The following is a 25,364-nucleotide window of genomic DNA, read 5'->3' on the forward strand; positions in this document are numbered from 1 at the left end:
TGAGTCATTACTCTTTAGCAAAAATAGAATTTTATTATGCAATAGATTTATTATTTAATTGAAATCTATTGAAAATGTGAATTACAGAAAACCTTCCTTACTTCTGACTGGGGGATGGTACATAGAGGGACCACTGCTTTTCTTGATTTATATTTGTCACTTAATCCTGGATGTACAAGTCCAAAATTTGAAAATGACGCAAAACTTGCAAATATTGTGAGCTGTGAGGAGGATAGCGATAGGCCTCAAAGTGATAAAGATAGGCTGATGGAATGGATAGATACTTTCTCCTGAAAGAAGCAGTTATTTTTTGCCTCAGCTGAACCTGAAGACTATTTCCCAGATGTGGTCACCGTAACCTGTGCGATAATTATTTGCTGGATTTAGCTCACAGAGTTACTTAATATTGGATGTTGCTGGGAACCTTAGAGTTCAGGTAACCCAGCAAGCTTGGGACCAAGGGATAGTTTCATGCAAAATTATGCGTGTATAGTCATCAGTGTACTTAATTGTCGCAATATTATAGTCCTTCTGGTCTTTTTTTTATCCTGAACTAATAAATATTCTTTCATAACTGTTTACACAATGACTGGACTGCTCTTCACTGGGTTGCACATTAACCAAAAAAAGACATGTACACAACTAAGAACCAGTGTTGCAAGTTACCCTTTTGGGCACCCTCGCATTTAATATCGGTGGGATTCATAACATAGTAAGATTGTATTGATAATGGCAATGACTTCATTTTGTGTCCTTCATGATTTTTGTTCATCTGGTCTATGCAGGTTGGAACTCATTGTAACTTCTTTCTTTCCCAGCGCCACCTGATTGAAAATTGAGATTGTGAAAGGCAGACAGTGCTGGTAATTTTTGCAGATTCCTACTTGTTGGTTTAATAGTCTGAGCAAATTCAGAAGAATGATTCAGTGGCTCAGCAGTAAATGAACCACTCAGTAGTTTGAAAAATAATTTAACTACTGGGGATCGCTCATCTATAGTTTAAGATGCGTTTAGAAGGACAAATTGATTCTAAAAGTCTTCCACTTTACTGAGTACTCTTCCATTTTTCAAAAAATTTTGTCAATACTTTTGAGAAAATTACAGAAAATACTTAGTTCATGTGTGATTCGGTTCATTGAAATGTTGAGATTTATAGAAGCAAATAATGATTCCTACTCCCTCTCCACCCCAACGCCCCTCCAACTTGCTCCTCACTCCCCAACCTCTGAACCCTCCTCACCACCTCCCCCAACACCACTCTTACCCCAATCCCCACTCCCTAACTTTCCCCGCAAACCCATTCCCCTCAACCTTCTCAGCAGCAGCACAGCAACTAGTGAAACTGACCTGACAGACTGGCTTAAAAAAATTGCAAGTTCCATTTTTTTTAGAAAGCTGTTCTGTCAGGTCCTAAGCTGAGAAATCCACTTAAAATACTGAGCCTCAGTTCCCTTAGGCACCAGTATTTGGAAGTGTCTGCATTTCTCTCGCCCGGGCGCTAGTCAGAGATGCCGGAGCGCTGCTCCGTTGCATTCCAGCTGCACTACACCCCTACAGACAGGGAGGTCACAACATACAGTAGGTCTGAGGATGGGCACTGGCATTTGTCATAGGCAGTGTTGGAAGTTTTTGTGCAGCGACTGATGAGATGCAAAGGATCACCAGGTTACTTTCAATGATGACTTAAAGACCTTGCAGGCTGGCCTGGAAGGACACAGAATACAGGAGGAAACTACTTGGTCCATCGTGCCTATGCTGGCTCTTTGAAGGCAATCCAACCAATCTCACTCCCTCTGTTCTTTCCCCATGACCTGTAAATCTTTCGTTTTGGAACAAGTCAGCGGTGTTAGCCGCATACCACAGCAAGAATGTGGTTTCAATGCACAGAATTTCAGGATCTCACACATTTGACTAAGATAGGTATAATTTTTTATAATAATGCATGTTAGACATTACAACAATGCATCATCTCCCCAAAAATGCAAAGGTATCACTGGACTAGTAACCCAGAAGCCCAGGTTAATGCTCTTGGGACATAGATTCAAATCCCATCATGACAATTGGTAGAACTTAAATTCAAATAATAAACCTGGAATATGAAAAGCTAGTCTCAGTAATGGTGACCATGGGTCATACATTTATAGACTCGCTGCCTATAAAGGCTTAATTCCCCCTCAAATGATTTTTCACCCATTTTCCAGCTGTCCTTACCCAGTCTGCCTCCAGGTGACTGCAGGCCCACGGCAATGTGGTCGACTGTTAAATGCACTCAGAGAAATGGCTAAGCAAGCCTCTCAGTTCCAGGGCAATTGAGGATAGATAACAAATACCAGCCTCACCATCAACACCCAAATCCCATGAAAGAATAGACATCACTTATTAATATCCACTGTCTCCCCCCAACTCATTCCCCATTGTAGCTATTTATGATTTATTGTGTTTTAAGGATATTGAAAGAAACTGATAGTGAGGAATCTTTTAGCCTTGTAGGACAAGGGGACACAATCTCAAAATCAGAGCTAGGTCATTCAGTAAAGAAATTAGGAAACATTTCTTCATAGGGGAGAAGAAATGTGATTTTTAAAAATTTGTTCATGGGATATGGACGTCGCTGACTAGGGCAGCAGTTATTGTCCATTCCTGACTGCAGTTAAGAGTCAACCACATTGCTGTGGCTCTGGAGTCACATGTAGGCCTGACCAAGTGAGGATTTTTTCCTACACTTTAGCTATGACTGTAACACGACATACCACACTCCTTTCCTTCTCTATGAACAGTATGTTTTGTCTATATAGTACACAAAAAATAATACTTTTCACTGTATGTTAATAAATGTGACAATAAATCACATCAAATCAAAGAGAACTCGTGGTATAAATTGTTGTAATTATTTGAAATTTGGTATTCTTGCATTCGTCCTGATAAGTGCAAGATGGAAAGCTTCGACAACATGTCTCTCTTTTCAATAGTATTCAAGTTCTGTACTACTAAACCTTCAAATACCTCATCGAAAATTTCAAACAGTCTGTTAGAACATTTCAGTGAGAGAAAATTCTCTTATTTTAAACTACAGTCTCATAATTACAACAATGCACAAAAAAAACCAAAACCCTCCAGAAACATATCCTGAAAATCAATTTCTCCTATTCTGACCGTTCTTATCTGTTCTCCTGTCCTGTTCCGTGTTTTGCCTCTTTTTGCCTGCACAGTTCTGTCCTTCAGTCTCTTCCTGAAGCTGTAAGGGATGCTTTTCAGGATGAACCTTTCTGGTGTGAAGCTTTGCCTTCTGGAAACACGTCACCCAATTACAGGTGCACTCTCCAAGTGCGCCTGCGGTTTCCCAACTCATGCACCTGGTGAATGTAGCTCCAAGCCAGGGGACGTATACATTCAAATAACTGGCACTGGCCTGTGCATCCATTTTTAATTCCAATTGAAAATTATGTTATTTATGATTTCAAAGAAACTCTCAATATGATGCCAGACATATTAAAAAAGAAACTGCACCACGGGACCTGAGTTCAATTACTCATATACATGCTGTATAGGCTCTGATATACTCACTTCACTCAATGGATTATTTTTAAACATGTTTTCTGTCTTCCAGATGAACAATATAAACATAAATAAGTAATGCTGAAAATTTGAGAGCTCTAATGTTAAAAATATCCCTGGATATGCATTTCTAAAACTAATAACAGATGGGAAAAACTCCAATGAAGGGAAAATGCAGGCATGTGTAAGCATTTCTGAACTGATAGGACCAATTTTTTGGATGATTATTTGCTTTAACTAGGTCCTTCCTACCTGCACACACTTCTTCTCTTTGCCATCCAGAGATTAATCGTTGCTCTGCAATTAGACTGCTGGTAGATCCCACTGGTAAAGTTCATAAGCAAATTGTTGCATATTTATTTAACTGAGTCACAGGGTCATAGAGGTGTACAGCATGGAAACAGGCCCTTCAGCCCAACTTGTTCATGCCGCCCTTTCTTTTTCAAAATGCCTAAGTTAATCCCAATTGTCCACATTTGGCCCATATCCCTCTGTATCTATTGTACCCTTGTAACTATATCAAAATGCTTTTTAATAGACAAAATTGTACCCACCTCTACCACTACCTCTGGCAGCTTGTTTCAGACATTCACCACCCTGTGTGAGAAAAAATTTCCCCTCTGGACACTTTTGTATCTCTCCCCTCTCGCCTTAAATCTAAGCCTTCTAGTTTTAGACTCCCCTACCTTTGGGAAAAGATATTGATTATCTAGCTGATCTGTGCCCCTCATTATTTTACAGAGCTCTATAAGATCACCCCTCAGCCTCCAAAGCTCCAGGGAAGAAAGTCCCAGTCTATCCAGCCTCTCCTTACAATCAAACCATCAAGTTCCGGTAGCATCCTAGTAAATCTTTTCTGCACTCTTTCTAGTTTAATAATATCCTTTCTACATTAGGGTGACCAGAATTACACACAGAATTCCAAGTATGGCCTCACAAATGTCTTGTACAACTTCAACAAGACTTCCCAACTCCTGTATTCAATGTTCTGATGATGAAACCAAGCATGCCAAACGCCTTCTTCATCACCCTGTCCACCTGTGACTCCACTTTTGAGGAGCTATGAACATGTACCCCTAGATCTTTTTATTATGTAACTCTCCCTAAGGCCCTACCAATAACTGAGTAAGTCCTGCCCTGGCTCAATCCACCAAAATGCATCACCTCGTATTTGTCTAAATTAAACTCCATTTGCCATTCGTCAGCCCACTGGCCCAATTGATCAAGATCCCATTGCAATTGGAGATAATTTTCTTCACTGTCCACTATGCCATCAATCTTAGTGTCAACTGCAAACTTACTAACCATGCTTCCTATATCCAAATCATTAATATAAATGACAAATAACAATGGACCCAGCACTGATCCCTAAGGCACACCACCGGTCATAGGTCTCTAATTTGAAAAACAACCCTGTACAACCACCCTCTGGCTTCTGTCAAGAAACCAATTTTGTACCCATTTAGCTACCTCACCCTGGATCCCGTGAGATTTAAACTTATGCAACAACCTACAATGCAGTACCTTGTCAAAGGCCTGGCTAAAGTCCATGTGGACAACATCAACTGCACTGCCCTCATCTACTTTCTTGGTTACCCCTCAAAAAATGCAATCAAAATTATGAGACATGATTTTCCACTCACAAAGCCATGCTGACTGTTCCTAATCAGTCCTTGCATCTCTAAATGTCTGTAGATCTTGTCTCTCAAAATACCTTTCAACACTTTACCCATCATAAATGTGAGGCTCACTGGCCTGTAGTTCCCAGGCTTTTCCCTGCAGCCCTTTTTAAACAAAGGCACAACATTTGCCACTCTCCAATCGTCAGGCACCTCATCTGTGATGATTCAAATATCTCGGCTAGGGAATCCGCAATTTCCTCCCTAGCCTCCCACAATGTCCTGGGATACACTTCATCAGATCCCGAGGATTTATCTACCCTGATGCACTTTAAGAATTCCAGCACCTCCTTCTCTGTAATATGTACACTCCTCAAGAGACCACTAGTTATTTCTCCAAGTTCCCTAACATCCATGCTTTTCTCAAAGTAAATATTGATGAGAAATATTTGTTTAGGATCTCACCCATTTCTTGTGGGTCCGCACACAGATGACCTTGTTGATCCTTTAAGAGGTTCTACTCTCTCCCTTGTTACTCTTTTGTCCTTTATGCATTTGTAGAAGCTCTTTGGATTCTCCTTTGCCTTATCTGCCAAAACAATCTCGTGTCCCCTTTTTGCTCTCCCGATTTCTCTTAACTCTACTCCTACACCCACTATACTCTTCAAGGGATTCACTTGATCCCAGCTGCCTATGCACGTCATGTGCCTCTTTCTTCTTCTTGACCAGGGCCTCAATATCCTGAATCATCCAGGATTCCCTACTTCTGCCAGCCTTGCCCTTCACTCTAAGAGGAACATGTTTACCCTGAACCCTGGTTAACACACTTTTGAAAGCATGTCACTTACCAGACGTCCCTTTGCCTTCCCACAGACTCCCCCAATTAACTTTTGAAAGTTCCTGCCTGATACATCAAAATAGGCTTTGCCCCAATTTTGAATTTTAACTTTTGGGCCAGGCCTATCATTCTCCATAGCTATCTTAAAACGAATAGAATATGGTCACTGTTCCCAAATTGATCCCTCACTAACACTTCTGTCACCTGCCCTTCTTTATTTCCCAAGAGGAGGTCAAGTTTTGCCCACTGTCTAGTCAGGCCATCCACATACTGAATGAGAAATTCCTCCTGAATACACTCAACAAATTTCTCTCCATCCAACCCTTTAATACAATGGCTATCCCTGTCAATGTTGGGAAAGTTAAAATCTCCAATTATTATCACACTATTATTCTTGGAGCTAATTGTAATCTCCTTACATATTCGCTCCTCAATTTTTCACTGACTATTTGGGGGCCTATGGTAAAACCCTATCAAAGTGATTTCCCCCTTCTTATTTCTCAATTCTATCCATAGACTCAGTGGCCAAATCCTCAGATATTCCCCTCTCAGTATTGCTTGGGAATCCAGTTCACTCATGTGCCCGCAGCTGACCTATCAATGCTAATGGCTATAAGTTAACAATAGTGAACGCAGTGATACTCAACAACTCACCAAAGCTCCTTTGACAGCACCTTTCAAACCCATGACCTCCACCATCCAAAAGGGCAAGGGCAGCAGATGCACAGGAACGTCACCAACTGCAAGCTCCCCTCCAAGCCATACATCAGCCTAACTTAGAAAAATGTCACCATTTTAAAAAATGCATTCATTGGATATGGGCATCGCTGGCAGGCCAGCATTTATTGCCCATCCCTAGTTGCCTGAGAGTCAACCACATTGCAGTGGTTCTGGACCCACATGTAGGCCAGACCAGGTAAGGACAGCAGATTTCCTTCCCTAAAGGACCAAGTGAACCAGATGGGTTTTCCTGACAATCAACAATGGTTTCACAGTCATCAGTAGATTCTCAATTCCAGGCTTTTTTATTGAATTCAAATTCCACCATCTGCTGTGGTGGGATTTGAACCCTGGTCCCCAGAGCATTAGCTGAGTTTCTGGATTTATGATCTAGTAATAATACCACTAGGCTATTGCCTCCCCATTCCTTCACTGCCATTGGATTAAGGTCTTGGAATTCCTTCCGTAACAGTGCTGTGAGGTGCACATACAACACATGGACTGCAGCAATTCAAGAAGGCAGCTCACCTCACCACCACCTTCTCAAGGGTAAAAAAAACACTGACTGGCCTAGCTAGCAACATCCACATCCTGTGAAAGAGCTTTAGAAAATCTTTTTTAGGACTATGACAATGGTTTGAGAATAAAAGAAAATAGTACGTGAGTAAAGAAAAATGTAGACAGTAAAAGGACTGGTTTAAATGTTATTTAATTGCAATTGCTGACTCCTGCTTCAACTATTCACTTTAAATCTTCAAATGTCCATCAGAAAATCTATTAAATTGCTGAGTGTGATGTTAAATTGTCAGCCATGACTAAGTGGGTAGCACCCTTGCTTCTGAAGCAGAAGGTTGCATGTTCTGTCGAGACTACAGCACAAGATCTGGGCTGACATTCCCTACGTAGCACTGAGGGAGTGCAATACATTGCAGGTTCGAAGATGAGGTGCTAAATCAATGTTCCATCTGTCCTATCTGATGGATATAAAGAATCCAACAGCACTATCTGAGGAACAACAAGGCAGTTCCCACCAGTGTCCTGACCAATACTTATAATCTCAATCAACATCACTAAAATAAAATGTAGTCATTGTCACGTTGTTATTTAGGGGTCTTACTGTGTGAAAATTGCCTGCCAGGCTTCAGAATCATAGAATTCCTACACTGTAGAAGAGGCCTTTCGACCCACTGAGTTTGCACCGACTCTCTGACAGTATATCTTACCCAGGGCCTCTTACCCTGCCATATCCTGTAACCCCATGTATTTACCATGGCTAATCCACTGACACATCTTGGGACACTAAGGGGCAATTTAGCATGGCCAATCCACCTAACCTGCATATCTTTGGACTTTGGGAGCAAACCAGATCACCTGACAGAAACCCACACAGACACGGGGAGAATGTGCAAACTCCACACAGTCACAAAGCCAGAATTGAACACATGTCTCTGGCACTATAAGGCAGCAGTGCTAACCACTGTACCACTGTGCCACCCATTTCTTAGGTGACTAAATTCCAAAAATATTGAATTTGCTGTGAAGCACTCTGAGACGTCCGAAGGCTGTGGAAGGTGTTACATAAATGCAAGTTTGTTCTTTCTTTAAAGAAACATTCCTTCTGCGAATCTGCAGAACGATTTCAGCTTTCCCATTCAACACCCAAACACTGTACTTTCCGTCCTGGCCCCTGTGGTCGCTGATATTGTAAATAGTTCTTGCTCTGCTGTCAGCTCAGACCAGTTATTTTCTTCAGCTAATGGCACAGTTGAGGATCAAACTGATAAAAGGCCGAGCAGAATGTGAGTTTAGGATCAAAATCACAACTCTGTGCAGTGAAGTTATGTTAACCTGTCTAACGTGTCAGAAGTTATGGTGTTTGTTGTGCATTTCTCACAGTTTCTGTTTACATTTCACAGGCCCATGTATTCACCACAAGGCCTGTGGGACTGTGTTGATTAATGGCACATTGGTCTCTACCTCAAGGGTGCTGGAATTCAAAGTGAAGAAATGATGATTCAATTATTCAAAGCTGTGGTCAGACCCCATAGAATCCCACAGCACAGTAGGTGACCATTTGGTCTATGTCTGCTTTCTGAAAAGACTATCCAATTAGTCCTCCTCATCTGCAATACTGCCTCAGCAAGGATATATTTCATTGGGTACAGTGCAGATTAAACTAGAATTATACCACGGCTTGAATTATGAGAGTTGCCTACCTAAATTTTGTACACCTGATAGAGGTCCACAAAATCACGAGAGACATAGACAGGAAGTGTCAATTGCAAGGGGGACAGGTTCAAGGTGAGAGGGGGAAAGTTTAAGGGAGATGCACAGGGGAAATTTTTCACGCAGAGTGGTGGGTGTCTGGAACACGCTGCCAGAGGTGGTGGTGGAAGCAGGCACATTAGCAACATTTAAGAGACATCTGGATGGGTACATGAATAGAGAGGGAATAGAGGGATGCAGACCAAGTAAAAGCATAAGATCTTTTGAGTTTAGCTAGATTACCATGATTGGCACGGGGTTGGAGGGCCGAAGGGACTATTCCTGTGCTGTACTTTTCTTTGCTCTTGTAAATTAGTCTGTGTTCTTTTGAGTTCAAGAAGTTAAGTATTGATCTAATCGAGGGGTTTAAAATAATCAAGGGATTCAATAGGTTAGGCAATGATAAAATACTTCCTCTGGTGAGGGAATCTAGAACAAGAGAGGAGAATCTTAAAATTAAAAGATTGAAACTAAGATTCACTTTTTTATGCAAGGATAATTGAAATCTGGAACATGGTCTCCAGAAGAGGGTGGGTTTGGAATGTTCATGACTGAGCTTGACTTTTTTTGGGGGTAAGACAACAAGAGATGTAGCCCAAAGGTAGACAAGTGCCATTGAGCTAAAATTGAGCCATCGTTTAACAGAGTAACAGGCTTGGAGAGCTGAAGGGCATGTGTTCTTGTTTAGAGTTATTTCATTCACATTGTTATATCAATACTTGACAGAGAGAAGTGTTTTGAGAAAAATGAAGATCTTTCTCTCACAAACAGGTAGATAGCCAAGACGCAGCTCACAAGTGATTTGGAAATTTTAGCAGAACGGTGCAGCTATGTCAAGTATTATCAGGGGAAGCATTTCATTGGCATTGCTGGTGTTCCTGATACCTGTGAACCATGGGAAGCAAACCCAAAACTCTGACTTGAGGCCTAACAATACGTTGAGTTCTCAGGATCCAGATTTGATTTGATTTATTATTGTCACATGTGTTAACATATAGTGAAAAGTATTGTTACTTGCATGCTACACAGACAAAGCATACCATTCATAGAGAAGGAAAGGAGAGAGTGGAGAATGTAGTGTTACAGTCATAGCTAGGAAGAAGAGAAAGATCAACTTAATGTAAGGTAGGTCCTTTCAAAAGTCTGATGGCAGCAGGGAAGAAGCTGTTCTTGAGTAGTTTGGTACGTGACCTCAGAGTTTTGTATTTTTTTCCTGATGGAAGACAGAATGTCCGGGGTGCGAGGGGTTCTTAGTTATGCTGGCTGCTTTGCCGTGGCAACAGGAACTGTAGACAGAATCAATGGATGGGAGGCTGGTTTGCAAGATGAATTGGGCTGCACTCACAACCTTTTGTACTTTCCTGCAATCTTGGGCAGAGCAGGAGCCATACCAAGCTGTGATACAACCAGAAAGAATGCTTTCTATGGTGCATCTGTAAAGGTTGGTGAAAATCATAGCTGACATGCCAAATTTTCTTAATCTTCTGAGAAAGTAGAGGCGTTAGTGGGCTTTCTTAACTATAGTGTTGGCATGGGAGGGTTTGGGGGTGGGGGCGGGGGGGTGGGGATGGCGGTGGGTGACCAGGACAGATTGTTGGTGATCTGGACACCTCAAAGCTGGAATGGTTATCTGGAGGTCCAGGAACACTCCACAGGGGTGTCTAGGAGCTACAGGATAGGTTACAGAATCCGAAATTATTAGGAAAAGTGTGCTGGAATCTGGCAGTACTGTGTGTAGAACAACGTCATGGTCTGACAGCATTAGAGGATAGTGTTTAGATCAGGGAGGATTGGGAAGAGAGTTCCATGTTTCAGTAGTATTAGGATTTTCATGGAGTCTTGGGGTACAGTCTAGGGCTTGAAAGCATAGAGAATGAGGCTCCACAGAAAATGAGGTTCCAGCTTCTGGGCTAGTATCTTACTGTCTAGGACTACTGAGGAGGGGGTTGTTTTGTAGAGGATACAGTAGTGTAGCAGGCCAGGACATTAGAGGATAAGGCCCAGCAGCCTTCCAAGTGTTTGGAGATTTCACACTGGGAGTGGACTGTCTTTGGCTCTGGTTGACACAAGCAAATACCTCCACCATGACCATACTTCCATTTATCAGTTTTCTTTCACACCTTGCTTGTGGCCTATTTTAGCCTATGAGATAACTCCTTTTCTCTACTTTCCTCAGCCAGTTCCTGATTTCAAGTTCCTAAATTAAGCGCACAATGTGGGCTTTGCCAATTTATGTAGCCTTAAGTGAGCATAAATCTCCATAAACCAATAAAAGCTTCCTCATAAAATGCTCAAAATCCCATTGTTCATCCAGTTTCCTTTTAAGTACCTTGGGTTAGAAACATAGGATCAGGAAGAGGCCCTTGAGTCTATTCTGCCATTCAGAGAGATCACAATTGCTCGGTATCATAACTCCTTTTACTTGCTTTTCTCCGTAACCCTTACCCCCTTGCAATAATAACCAAAATCTATCAATCTCAAGTCTAAAATTTAAAACTAATGCATAGACTGAACTGCGCTTTGTAGGGCAAAGGGGTCCAGATTTCCACCTTCCTTTTGCTGATTGCTGACGCCCTTGGATGGTCTAGCTCACATTTTAAGCAGATGTCCCTTTATACAGGACTTCTCCCCCCTCCCCCTGCCACCAGAGGAAAGAGTTCCTCTCGACCATATCAGTTCCTTTCACAGCTCAATTAAATCATTCCTTAATCTTAACCTTCCAGTCACAAACGCAAAACGTTAACCTCCACTTCGCTTTCTACAGATGCTGTCAGATCTGCTGAATATTTCCAGCCCTTTCTGTTTTTATTTCATCTGCGTTGTTTGCTTTGTATAATTTTCTTTTAACTGAGTTTGGAGTCCAGGTGAAGAAGTGAGGACTTGCAAAACAGATGTCCTCTGCACCCAATCCGGATGGACAGTCCATTTCAAGTTCATCTTTAACCCATGTTTGGCGTTCAGCACAAAAAAGACTAATCCTCTCCAACTTTTCCACTGTGAAAATAAATCCGTTTTCGAATTCACAATTGTTGGGTGGAGTGCAAGCTTAATTGTGATTCATTGCATATCCTTGGAGCTGTCAATACTGGGGAAATGTTAAGAGATTTATGATCAAAAAGCACAAGATCACAAATTATTTAAACTGATGGAATGGTGTTCATTTTTCATTGTAGGTAATTTTAAAAAGAATACACTTGAGATTATTCCAAATACCCATGGACCACATTTGTCAATATGGGCGATTATATAATCTGCAGTGCAGGATAAGGTTCTGAAATTTCAAATGTAGTACAGGACTTTGAAATTATGTTTACACAATAGTGTCGGCAGTAATGAGACTTTAAGCTTGATGAGAAAAAGAGGCTTCTCTCAGTGCATTTTCTGATGGGCAGATCATTGCAATTAGGACTATTTGCCTTGCAAGAAGATTAAAAAGTCCAGGTACAAGCAATCTTTGTTGTGCCCCCGGCAAAGAGAAGGGTTGCTGCTGGTCAGAGATGATGGCCAGACATCAGAGGGAAAGACTGGAGAGGGAATAGGTTAGAAGAAAATTTTGCATTTATATAGCACCTTTCACAACTTCAGGGCAATCTAAAGCACTTTAAAGTCAATGCCTTAAGAACTTTTCTGAAGAAGTGCCATTGTTGTAATGTAGGAAACATGGCAGCCAATCTGTGCAAAGCAAGCTCCCACAAACAGTAACAAAGTATGTCTTAAGTTTGAAACTTGCCTGACCTAAGGCTTTGAGAGTTTATTCTCCAGTATGTTTTTTTCTTCAGTTTTATTTATTTGTCTCCCCTAAAAACACCACCAACTTGCATTTAGTTAGCACCTTGTTAGGCCCCCAATTAAAGAATTGTTTCGGAAATCTGTGTGTTGGCTCTTATGACGTATAAGAGGCTAATTTGAGGTGTTACTTTGCAAGGATGACTTCTCTGCATCTTGTGTATAGCACCACAGAATGGGAAAGCATTATTGAATTGTGGGTAATCAGTGAGTAGATGGAGTTAAGATGCAGTTCAGACATGATCTAATTCAACGCTGAATGAACTACCCCTGTTCCTATCACTTAAAAAAATTAGGAAGCAGAATCATCTTCATTTAAATTGTTTCTAAGAGAGCCAAATATTTTATATTGCAAACATTTTTCTCAACCATCAATGTTCAGGAACAGGTAACTGCAGCAACAACGTACATTTATACAGCACCTCCTGTAGCAGTGAAATGTCCCAAGGCGTTTCACAGGAGTGTTATCAAAACAAAATTTGATCACAGCTATATGAATGTAATCTTTGAGATTATTCATGCCGATGGGAATCCTTTAGGGCAAATTTTAATTCAGCAGCCTCGGACAATATTAGTGTCAACAAAGTTATTGTTTGACTAAGTGCCACACTCATTAAAATCTATCTTCCATAACTCAGCATCTCATTCCATTAACATCATAAAGGTAGAAAGGTGAATGTTAATGCTAAATGCTTTCTGTCCACTCTCACTGGTTCAGCAAATGCTACGGAGGACACAGACAATGCAAAATGGTATGAGCTCCAGAGGAATTACAGCCAGCCCAAAGTAGGTGAACGAAACAGGGTCAAAGTTTATTTATTGATCAGTGTCACAAGTAGGCCCACATTAACATTGCAATGAAGTTACTGTGAAAATCTCCTATCACCACACTCTGGCGCCTGTTCGGGTACACTGAGGCAGAATTTAGCATAGCCAATGCCCCTAACCAGTGTGTCTTTCAGACTGTGGGAGGAAACCAGAGCACCCGGAGGAAACCCACACAGACACAGGGAGAATGTGCAGACTCTGCACAAACAGTGACCCAAGCCAGGGATCAAACCTGAGTCCCTGGCACTGTGAGGCAGCAGTGCTGACCACTGTGCCACCCAATAAAGGCGCAATATGAATGTAAGTCATAGTCCTAGTAGTAGAAATAGGGAGGCTGAACATATGACAACAGGAACTGAACACATTTTACACAAAGTTGAAAAGTTCCGTTTCATTACACAGGTAACAGCTGTAAGGAAATAGAAAGTTGCGCTAGACAATTTCTTGAAATCTTAAAAACTGTAGTTTTGCAAGCCAATTACTAATGCACACTGTTTGCAGACACCAATTATGGAAACATAGATTTATGTGAATTCTAAGTCTAATTTTATTGCGAATGATTTTAATTGCACATATTTGTACCTAATTCTCGCCCCTCAACTCCATATCATCACTGATTGGATTTGCACGGTTCTTGACAATAAAAGGCTAATAATATTGGAATATTTAGCGGTTAGCTGATTAACATTTAATGACTTTGCAATACTTTTCCTTCAAGGCTACACCTTATGCGCTGCGCAAGTAGGACATCGATAGCAGTGTTATGCAGCTCTTGTGGTGGGACATGTTACAAGGGTGTCACGGACAGAGAAGGTAAAATTTCAATCTGTATATCTGCCAATGTCTTAAAAGAAAGGAGCTAAGGGCTTGATTTTTTGTGTGTGCGCGCTTCTTTGCTATCGTATGCACACCATGACATTATTTACTGGCTTTTGACAGCTGCATAGTGATAGCGATAAATGAAAAGCTGCAGTGCTCTCGTCATTGTCCCATGGACACTTTGCAGTTAGAGCAAGAGGTTCAGGCTTCAAAGCATCAGACTGCATACCTTAGAAAAAATAACCAATGCCCGCTTTTTAGCTAATAGTAGACCTTTCAAATCTTCATGTTCAATGGGGCCGGCTTACTAATTCTATCACAAATCTTTCCTTGGTTGAATGTTTTACGCTGTAAGGTAGCATAGCCCTCGACTATGCACAGTTCCAGCTATCACCTGCTTAACCCTCCTCTGCAGATCAATAGCACCTAGTTAAGTGGATGAAAAGGCTAAATGTGACTCTCGTATGCAATGCCAGGGGTTATTCGGCTTTTAAGTGGTACACTTGTGCTTCATTTCAGCATGCTAAAATCAGTTCCCAGGTGGTCTGGATTTTGTAACCCTTTCTTTATTATTTAAGAATCTGTCATCCTTTTTCTTTACTTCCACAGCTTCGACGCTGCAATAAGTCACAAGGAAACTGCTTGCATAACCAACATGCAGGAAGCTACATTACGCTCCAAAGTTTCTGGCCATACATCTTGGAAGGCAAAATCCACACTGGTTTTAATGCAAGCAAAATCAATAAATATTAACCTTTTCTGACACTTCCTACACCAATACTTTATCAGCTCCTGTCAACTTATACAATAAAAAGCCAGTGATACATTGCATTTTTTAAACTAAGAATCAATGATTGATTAGATAATCAATGTAGATTAGCAAAGATTCAATATTAATTACATTTTTTTTACAAAAAGGCAATGCATGACACGCAAGAAGAGTTTCAGCTGCGTGATGAAACTGTCGCAGTGTTATGGCATTAATCAAGTCTCCCATTTTAACATGAATATTTCAGAATTACATTTAAAGTTACAAAAAGACACACAGACATAGGGGAAAACGTTATGAGCCACATACAGTCTGGAATTATGCCAATGTCTTTTAAGTAGGTTAATGCAGAACCACATTAGTTTTCTCTGCTACAACAGTGACTACACGTCAAAAGTAAATGTCATGAGCTGAAATCACTCTGGGAGGACCTGAAGTTTTGAGAGGTGCTATGTAAATGCAGGGTAATGATATATTGAGATTTTGACTGACCTCGCAAGTCAGTGCACTTCAGAATGTTATCAGAATGTTATTCTGTACAACATATGCAAAAGATACTGATCATTCCAGGTAACATCCAATGTCCACATTAGACAGTTTCTCTTTACATAAGGACGTAACAACTAGGAGCAGGAATAGGCCCTCTTGCCCCTGAGCCTGCTTCACCATTCAATAAGATCATGGCTGATCTTTCCATGGATTCACTCCACTTACTTGCCCACTCACCATGACCCTTAATTCCTTTATTGCTCAAAAATTTATCTATCCTTTCCTTAAAAACATTCAGTGAGGTAGCCTCAACTGCTTCACTGGGCAGGGAATTCCACAGATTCATAACCGTTAGTGTGAAGAAGTTCCTCCTCAACTCAGTCCTAAATCTGTTTCCCAATATTTTGGGGTTATGCCCTTGTGTTCTCAGTTCACCTGCCAGTGGAAACAGCTTCCCTGCTTCTATCTTATCTATTCCCTTCATAATCTTATATGTTTCTATAAGATCTCCCCTCATTCATTCTGAATTCTAGATGAGTACAGCCCCAGTCTACTCAGTCTCTCTTCATAAACCAACACTCTTAACTCCGGAATCAACCTTGTGAATCTCTGCTGCACTGCCTCCAGTGCCAGTATATCCTTTCTCAAGTAAGGAGACCAAAACTGTATACATTACTCCAGGTCTGGCCTCATCAGCAACCCATACAGCTGCAACATAACCACACTGTTTTTAAACTCCATCCTTCTCGTAATGAAGGACGAAATTCCATTTGCTACCTTAATTACCTGCTGCGCCTGCGAACCAACTCCTTGAGATTCCTGCACAAGGACACCCAGGCCCCTCTGCACAGCAGCATGCTGCAATTTTTCACCGTTTAAATAATAGTCTATTTTGTTGTTATTTCTACCAAAATGGATGACCTCACATTTACCAGCATTGTACTCCATCTGCCAGACTCTTGCCCACTCACTTAGATTATCTATATTCCTTTGCAGACCTTCAGCATCCTCTGCACAATTTGCTCTGCCACCCATCTTAGTGTCATCTGCGAATCATGACACACTACACTTGGTCCCCAAATCCAAATCATCTAAGTAAATCGTAAACAATTGCAGTCCCAACACTGATTCCTGAGGCAGACCACTAGTCACTGATCAACAACCAGAAAAATACACATTTACCCCCACTCTTTGCTTTCTGTTCATTAACCAATCCTCTATCCATGCTACTACATTACCTGTAACACTGTGCATCTTTATCTTATGTAGCAGTCTTTGGTGAGGCACCTTGTCAAATGCCTTCTGCAAATCCAGATACACCACATCCACAGGTTCCCCAATGTCCACTACACATGTCATGTTCTCAAAGAATTCCACCAAATTTGTCAAATATGACTTGCCCTTCATGAACCCATGCAGTGTCTTATCCATGGGACAGTTTATATCCTGATGTTTCGCTATTTTTCCTTGATGATAGATTCAAGCATTTTCCCTACTACAGAAGTTAAGCTAACTGGCCTATAGTTACCTGCCTTTTGTTTACCTCCTTTTTTAAACAGTGGCATCACATTTGCTGTTTTCCAATCTGCGAGAATCATCCCAGAGTCCAGCGAATTTTGGTAAATTACCACTAGTGCATTTGCTATTTCTCCCACCATCTCTTTTAGTACCCTGGGATGCATTCCATCAGGATCAGGAGACTTGTCTACGTTTAACCCCATTAACTTGCTCAACACTACCTCTTTCGTGATAATGATAGTTTCTTGGTTCTCACCTGCCATAGCCTTCCTGTCATCAATGTTTGGTATGTTATTTGTGTCTTCCACTGTGAAGACCAACATAAAATACCTGTTCAATGTCTCAGCCATTTTCTCATTTCCAGTTATTACATCCCCCTTCTCATCCCCAAAGGACCAATGTTTACTTTAGCCACTCTTTTTCATTTTATATATTTGTAGAAATTTTTGCTATCTGTTTTTATATTCTAAGGAAAGGTAAAACATGGAAAGATAGTGGAACAATCTATGTAGCACCGTGGCGTGGAGATGTTGCTGAATCTTTTACAAGTCCTGTCATTGGGTTTGCAATCAGGGGTGAGGAGGTAAAATATCCCAGGCAGCCTTCCTATTGCCTACCATCTGCCCTAATCTATCTGCAATGTTACAGGGAGCAGGTGAGACTTAGGGTAGCTCACCTATCCTCGCCCCATTTAAGACCCTTAAATGGTCAATTAATGGTCAGGGGTGGTAGAAGGCTGGGATCAAGCAACAGCGGAGGTGGTGGAGCGGGGGCGGTGAATGGGAGTGGTGGCATGTTGAGACCACTGAAGCTGTGAGACCCTGTGCTGGCTTCATGGACCCTCTTTTCCAAGCCTCCCACACCCACAAGGATTTTCCCCACATCCAGGAGATCCCTACCAGCACAAACTTGCCCCCCGAATCAGACTGGTAGGCAACTTTCTGAAGGGGAACTTTTCCCAAGCAAGGGGCAGTAGTCCTACTCCCAGCCAGTTCCACTAACGGGCTGGGGACAACAGCGGGGATATTTTCCCCACCAACTTTTTTTGCCATCTGAAGAATGCTGTCCTTGGTAATTTCTCACAAATACAGTAGCAGAGTTGACTAGTGACTTCTAGGATAACAGAAACTTGCAATTGTATCACTTGATAACCAGACACCAATGACTTAGGTACAACATGGCTGAAAATATTTTTACAGCAAATAACGTCTATATTAACAAGGGCCTGATTTTAACTCATTCAATAGCACGGAGCTAAAATTGGGCCCTTAAGTTCACTTACAAGTATGATGTTCAATATAAGCGAACGAGGTAGCACACTTCACCTGAAAAGATCAATCCTCAATTAATTTTGCGTTACAAAGATTTCATTGCACACATCAATTCAGAACAATCCTCGTGATGTTAATCTGTTAGAGTTTGAAAGTATTGAGAGGGTACTGCCCATCAGGAAAAACTGAATAGCCGATGCTCTTTTCTCTCGCAAAGAGAAGGCCAAGGGATGACCTGATAGATTATTGAAGGGTAGGTGTGGTAGAGTAGGTGTAGAGAAGGTAGGCAGTATTTAATGAGGCCAAGGGAACCATGGGTTGCCACTTTTAGGGAAGACCTACTGAATAAGTGCCACTCAGGCATTTAACTAGACAGCATCATGCCTTCATTGGGATCAAGGACCTCTCGATATTTACCCCCAAAAGCTGCTGCCCAATCAGAGGCTGGCAGTTCTTTTGAACACCAGCGCCACCACGGATCCAATGGCTGCTGATGCTACCATACCAGCCATAGCCCAGGTTTGTCAGGATCAAGGCACAGGTGAGTTATAGTGGGAATGGGGTCACACGGTGGGGGGTAGTGATGGGGAGGTGATGGGGTTGGCAGCAAGGGCAAAGGGATGGTTCTCAGCAGCTCCATCACATTCCTGATGTGAGATCTCTTGAACAGGCACTGACAACCTTTGAACAACGGACCCCTATCAAGAACCCACAAGCAACACCGCATGGGTTTGCTTGCTGTGTTTTTCCCTGGATTAGTATCGCCGGCAGCATGAAGAAGTCCTTACCTGAGTCTTAATTTCCCACTTAGGGTCTTCAGATTCATTGTGGGGCAAGATGGCCATCAACAGGGCCTTCCCACTATGGATTTCATGGGGTGATAGTGGAAAGGGAGCGGGGTCCCCACTCCATCTGATTATATGAGTTTCCATCACCAAACTAGCCACAGAGCATTAAATTCTGCTTCATAGTTCCACTTGCGTGGGAGACCAGAACTGGGGGGCCATAAATACAAGATAAATACTGAAAAACACAATAAAGAATTCAAAAGGAATTTCTTTACCCAGAAACTCCCCGGTTGAGGGAGAAAGGAATCAAAAGGGGATGAGATGAAGCGGTTGGGGGGTTGGGTTCAGAGAAGAATTGTGTGCAGCATTAGCACTGCTGTGGAGTTATTGAGCCAAATGGCCTGTTCATTTGTCAAATGGTACCCCAGCTGTCAATACTAATTTGCAAAAACTGTACCTTTCAGCACCACTGCAGTGATTTTCAAATTTATCATAATTTTCTAAGTAGGATAAAGGGTTTGTAATGTTGTGACTTTTTCACATCAAGTGCAACTTGGTTTGGTGTTAGATTTCTTATCTCTACAAAATTTATCATCATCAACATTGTGAGGAAAAACATGGGATATTAAAACTGATTGGAGTTCTACCCAGTGAGACGTACATTTTGATTTTGTGGATATAAGTAGTATTCTTGCAATAACACTGAAGCTTTATATATACTTAACTGCAGGCAGAAAGACAAGCAGATGGCACAACAATAGTATTTCTCTCTGTTCCCCAAGAGTTCAAACCTTTTTCCAGGTGCACATTTTATTTAAGGCACATTCTATAAATACTATGACTTTTTTCTTGACAGATTTGTGTAACAAGCTGTCAATCATACTTACAGTCGAGAAGAAAACTAAATTTTCAACTGAGAAGAAACTAACCTGTGTGAAGTGACAGTATAGTCAGTAACTAATAAAGCTACAAGTTCAAAAAAAAAAGTTTTTTGGTTAAATATTTGAGATAACTGAGATGGAAGGCAGGCAAGTCTTCACAGCCTGATGGCCTACATCCTCAAGTTTTAAAGGCAATGGCTTTGGAGATAGTAGATCCATTGGTTACAATATTCCAAAATTCCCTGGATGCAGAATGGTTCTGGTGGATTGGAAGATACAAATATAATGTCCTTATTCAAAAAGGGAGAGAGGAAAAATGTGGGAAATTATAGGCCAATTAGTTTAACATCTGTCATTAGGAAATTGTTAGAATCCATGATAAAGGAAGTAATAACAGGGCATTTCAAAAATCAAAATGCAATCTATCATAGGCAGCGTGGTTTTATGAAAGGTAAATCATGTTTGACTAGTTTGCTAGAGTTCTTTGAAGATGTAATAAGCAAGGTGGATAATGGTGATCCTGTAGATGTAGTCTGTCTGGACTTCCAGAAGGTTTTTGATAAGGTGCCACATAAAAGGTTAATACACTAGGTTAGTTCATATGCGATAAGGAGTAATTAGTTAGCTTGGATAGAGGATTAGCTGAACAACAGAGAGCCGGGATAAACTGGTCCTTCTCCAGTTGGCAAGATGTAACTCATGGGGTGCCACAGGATTCAATCCTCAGGACCCAACTATTTACAATCTATATTAATGACTTGGATGCAAGGATAATAGGTATCATAGCCAAATTTACAGATTACATTAAAATAGGTGGGATAGTAAGTTGCAATAATGAAATGAGAAATTTACAAATGGATATGAACAGATTAAGTGACTGGGGCAAAGTTTGGCAGGGGGAGTTTAATGTAGTTAAGTGTGTGGTTATTAAATTTGGTAGGAAAAATATGCTACACCCATTTATTCCCTCTTATCTGTTCTGTTAGATCTTCAAAAACTCTAATAATAGATTTGAAAAAACACGATTTCCCTTTTATGAAACCAAGTTTACTCTGTTCAATTACACTGCAATTTTCCTACGGTCCTAGTACCATGTCATTAGCAAGATTCCAGAATTTTCCCAACTACCAAGATCAAGTTAACTGGTCTATAGTTTACTGCTTCCTCGTTCCATCCTTTCCTGAATAGCAGGGTTACATGTGCCAACTTCCAACTCATGGGGACTATCCAGAATCTAGGGCATTCTGGAAGATCATGACCAATGCATTCATCATTTCTGCAGACATCTTTTACTAAATAAAAAGGTATAGGCCATCACTTCCATGGGACTGGACAGCTTTTAGTCTAATGCCATTTCTTTACTAATATTAATTGCTTAAAGTACCTTATTCCCATTAGATTCTTGGATCCTCACAATTTCCGGTATGTTCTTTATGTCCTCAGACAAAATATATGTTTAACATCTTTACTGTTCCCTTATTCATCATTAAAAGTTCTCCTGTCTTCATCTCTAAGGAAGCCATGTTTACTTTAACATTCTCATCTTTTTAATGTACTTGTAAAAGTTCTTACAATCAATTTGGTTTTTTTTTGCCAGTTCACATTCATTATATTTTCCTTCTCTATCAATTTCCTCAACATCATTTGCTTTTTTTTTAAAACCTCCTAATTTCCAGACTCCGTTTGCGTTTTTGTCAACATTGTGAGCATCTTTTCATCCAATGCTGTCCTTATTTTTTTCTATTTCCCCAGTGGAGTTTAATTCCTCACAAGAATGTATATTCACTATGAACTATGAAATATTTATTTAAATGTTCACATTGCTACCATCATATCTTTTAACCTAATATCCCAAATTACCTCAGTTAATTCACCCTTCATACCTCCACAATAGGCTTTGTTTAAATCTAGGACCCTAGTTTTGTATTCAATATTACTCTCCAACTTAACTTGAAGATGTGCCATATTATGATCACTCTTCCCTAGATAATCCTTTACTATAAGAATACTAATTAACACTGCCTCATTACACTAGATCTAAAATATTTGCTGAAAATCTCTGACCTCGCCCATAGCTGGCATTCTTTGGTGCCACTGCAGTGAATGGAGTTTTGGCTGAGTGCCAGGTTCTCCATTCTTGTTGGCAGTGGAGCAACCATAGATGAACATAAGAACATAAGAAATAGGAGCAGGAGTAGGCCATCTAGCCCCTCGAGCCTGCTCCGCCATTCAATAAGATCATGGCTGATCTGAAGTGGATCAGTTCCACTTTCCCGCTTTCTCCCCATAACTCTTAATTCCCCTGTCTATCAGAAACCTATCTACCCGTGTCTTAAATATATTTAGCGAGGCAGCCTCCACCACTTCAACGGGCAGAGAATTCCAGAGATTCACCACCCTTTGAGTGAAGAAGTTCCTCCTCAACTCTGATCTAAACTGCCCCCCACCTCCCCCTTATCTTGAGGCTGTGTCCTCTAGATGAGTTTGGAGAATCTCACCCTAGGTTACAGAAAATTGTCTCCAATGTATTCCATGAACACATCCTCCAAGCTAGTTGTCTACTTCTTTCTTATCTTCATTTTGGTTGATGCATTATTTTCTGTCCTTCCATATTTTACTTTTGATCCATCCTTCACCTGAAAGTTATGGACAATGGCTGGGATACAGCACCCTGGTCATTGTTGGTTCTACCCTTATCCTTCAATTGCCAGTCTACAGAGTGGAATTGAGTGTTTGCAGATTATTTGCTGTTAGGGAGGGATACCACACAACTGCAAACCTGACCTACCAGATGTTTAAAGAAACAGGTGTTCCGCCACATTTCACTAATTGCCCCCAAACTAATTATCTGGGCAATGTTTCTTTTTGTCTGTGGGAGCTAGTCATGCATAAATTGGCTGCCACATTTTCCTATGTTACAACTCTCACTACATTTCAATTGTACATTGTTGACTGCAAAACGTCATGAGATGTCCTGAGATAGAAATAGGCTCTATATTAATGCAAGTTCTTTCCTTTCTCTGCTGTAATCCGTCTTCACTGTGAAGCATTCCTGGCTGCCATTGCACACTTTGCTATAGTGTGCATTGTTTGGGAAATCCCATACAAGAATCCACATCCTCTCATTTGTTGATGCAGCAAATTGGTACAGTGCAGTATGATGCTCTGATTGTTTTAGTAATACAATAAGACCTCCGGTTGGTGACACAGTAAGGACTCCTGCCATCACCCCCACCTACTGGACACTGGCAGAAAGTAGCACCAAAACTTGGCCTCAAACACATGGTTACAGTCAAACTGTAGGGATCAATCCAACACAAATAACAGCCTTTATTTATTATTTCCTGGGCTATGAAGTCATTCAGCTGGGTAGCTATGCAATGAGATGAACAATGGCACAAGGCTTTATCCTGAAAATCAGTGAATATTAGAAAGAGAGAGAGGGAAAGAATACTTGGAGCTGAAAACTCTAATTTAACACCCATTAGTCTTCTTTTTATTTTTTCTTAATTATTTCTTAATTGTCTTAAATATTCATTTACTTGTTCCGTAAAATGTAAACACCTTTTAATTCTCAATCTCCAAGTTGTACCAGTTATTTTGGGAAGAAAAACCCAAGTTTTGCTTTCTAGGGATTAGTTTATTCCTTCTTTTGTGAAAAAAAGACAATGGTTAGGGTATTGCTCACCTTTCTTAAATACGTCACATGTTGCAATAAGGTGACTAAACTCTTCTGAGAGTGTAGCCTTTTGTTGTCACAGTAATAAAATGCAAATAAGGAAGAAGAAGCCATATGGGAATTATATTGATCCAGAAAATTCATGGCAACTCAACATATCTGGATCTCAGGCCTTTTGATCAGGTTTGGCAGATTGGCACCAGGGATACACAGGAAGTCCGCTGTCTGCTGGAACCATTGAATAAATTAAATGTCTTGACATTAAATCAAGACCTAACACACCAACAATGACATCATTAATACCCTGATATGTTGCATGCATGCCAACTGTGCAGGGTTGTCAACTTTCCAGGGTTGTCCTGGAGTCCACAGGAAGAGAAAGTCAATTTCCTGGGCACTGCTAGAAGCACATTCTGAAGAAAAGTAGATCACTGGAGAATTGTGTATTGGAGATTTTATCCTCATTTCCTTTGGACATCTTTGTTTATTAGCTGTTAAATGTGTTACAGAGAGGGCAAAGGTCCTTTCGCTGGGGTGGGGTACTTGTAAGAGGAAGGTGATGTACTGAAAACCTCCAAGAGAAACATGCAGGAGTTGGTAACCCTACCATTGTGCATCATGATCATCAATAAGCAGTCCAAGGAAGGAGAAGGATTTGAACTCCAAACACAGTTGAGTCTTACCTGCATGCAAATAAGCCAGGTCTGGATTTTCAATGTCTGGATGACGCTCCTTAAGATGGTTGCGGAATTCCAACGGGATATTGGTTCCATACTCACACTTGGGGCAGTTGTACATTTTTACTCCCTCATGTTTGCCAGTGTGTAGGATATGCTTGCGGATGTTCTCAGCACAGTTCGACCTAATTGGTTTGTTCCAAAAAGAATATTTAATCACTTTCAGCACTTTTTAAAAAAATTGCAACCTTAATGTTTTAATTCTTTTCAGAAGATGTATGTCTTGTAGATGATTCAGCATTTATAACCCTTAACAAAAGCAGTCTATTTAAATGCAAGTCTAAACTACTGCAATTTAAGCAAGACAGAGAGAGACAGATCCAATAGGAAGTGAGCTGCAAGAATTGAAGCTGAACAAGGGAGGGCAATTATTATACATAAGTCACCTAAATATCCATCATGTTGACTATAAGGCTACTGCAACTATTAGGCATGATTAGGTTTGCATATATAGTTTGGAACCTGAAAGCCTGATAAAAGATGTCGTTACAGAGTGAACGCAACATTGGCAACGAAAGTAACAATTTACATGTCAACATACATTTCAAGAACAATCTCTGAATGCAAAACTGTAAAAAGGATGCATTTTTTTAAAAAAAGAGAGGAAAATGAGAAGAGTGGTTGACTATTTTAACATGGTTTTGTTCTCATCATTCATTCCCATTTTATCCTCACACTATCACTAATTCTCCCCTATCCAAAACGTGAAAACCATGTGTGTCCTGAACCTTTGTTATGACTGCTTTTGCCATCAACCACACAATCCTACTTTTCCTCAGATACTGAATAACCACCTTAACGT

At 40.8% G+C, this 25,364-nt stretch overlaps 1 protein-coding gene across 1 annotated transcript in view; it reads right to left on the reverse strand.

Moving 5' to 3' along the window:
• The window catches only part of znf407 (zinc finger protein 407), a 470,331-nt gene that overhangs the window by 102,596 nt on the left and 342,371 nt on the right, over positions 1-25,364 (reverse strand). Inside the window, exon 8 of the mRNA XM_080193920.1 lies at positions 24,509-24,687. Within this exon, the coding sequence (XP_080050046.1) occupies positions 24,509-24,687 (179 nt within the window). The remainder of the gene's footprint in view (positions 1-24,508; positions 24,688-25,364) is intronic.

Source organism: Carcharhinus amblyrhynchos, chromosome 8 (genome assembly GCF_965287045.1).
Source record: "Carcharhinus amblyrhynchos chromosome 8, sCarAmb.v2.hapA, whole genome shotgun sequence".
In the NCBI taxonomy this organism is placed as follows: domain Eukaryota; kingdom Metazoa; phylum Chordata; class Chondrichthyes; order Carcharhiniformes; family Carcharhinidae; genus Carcharhinus; species Carcharhinus amblyrhynchos.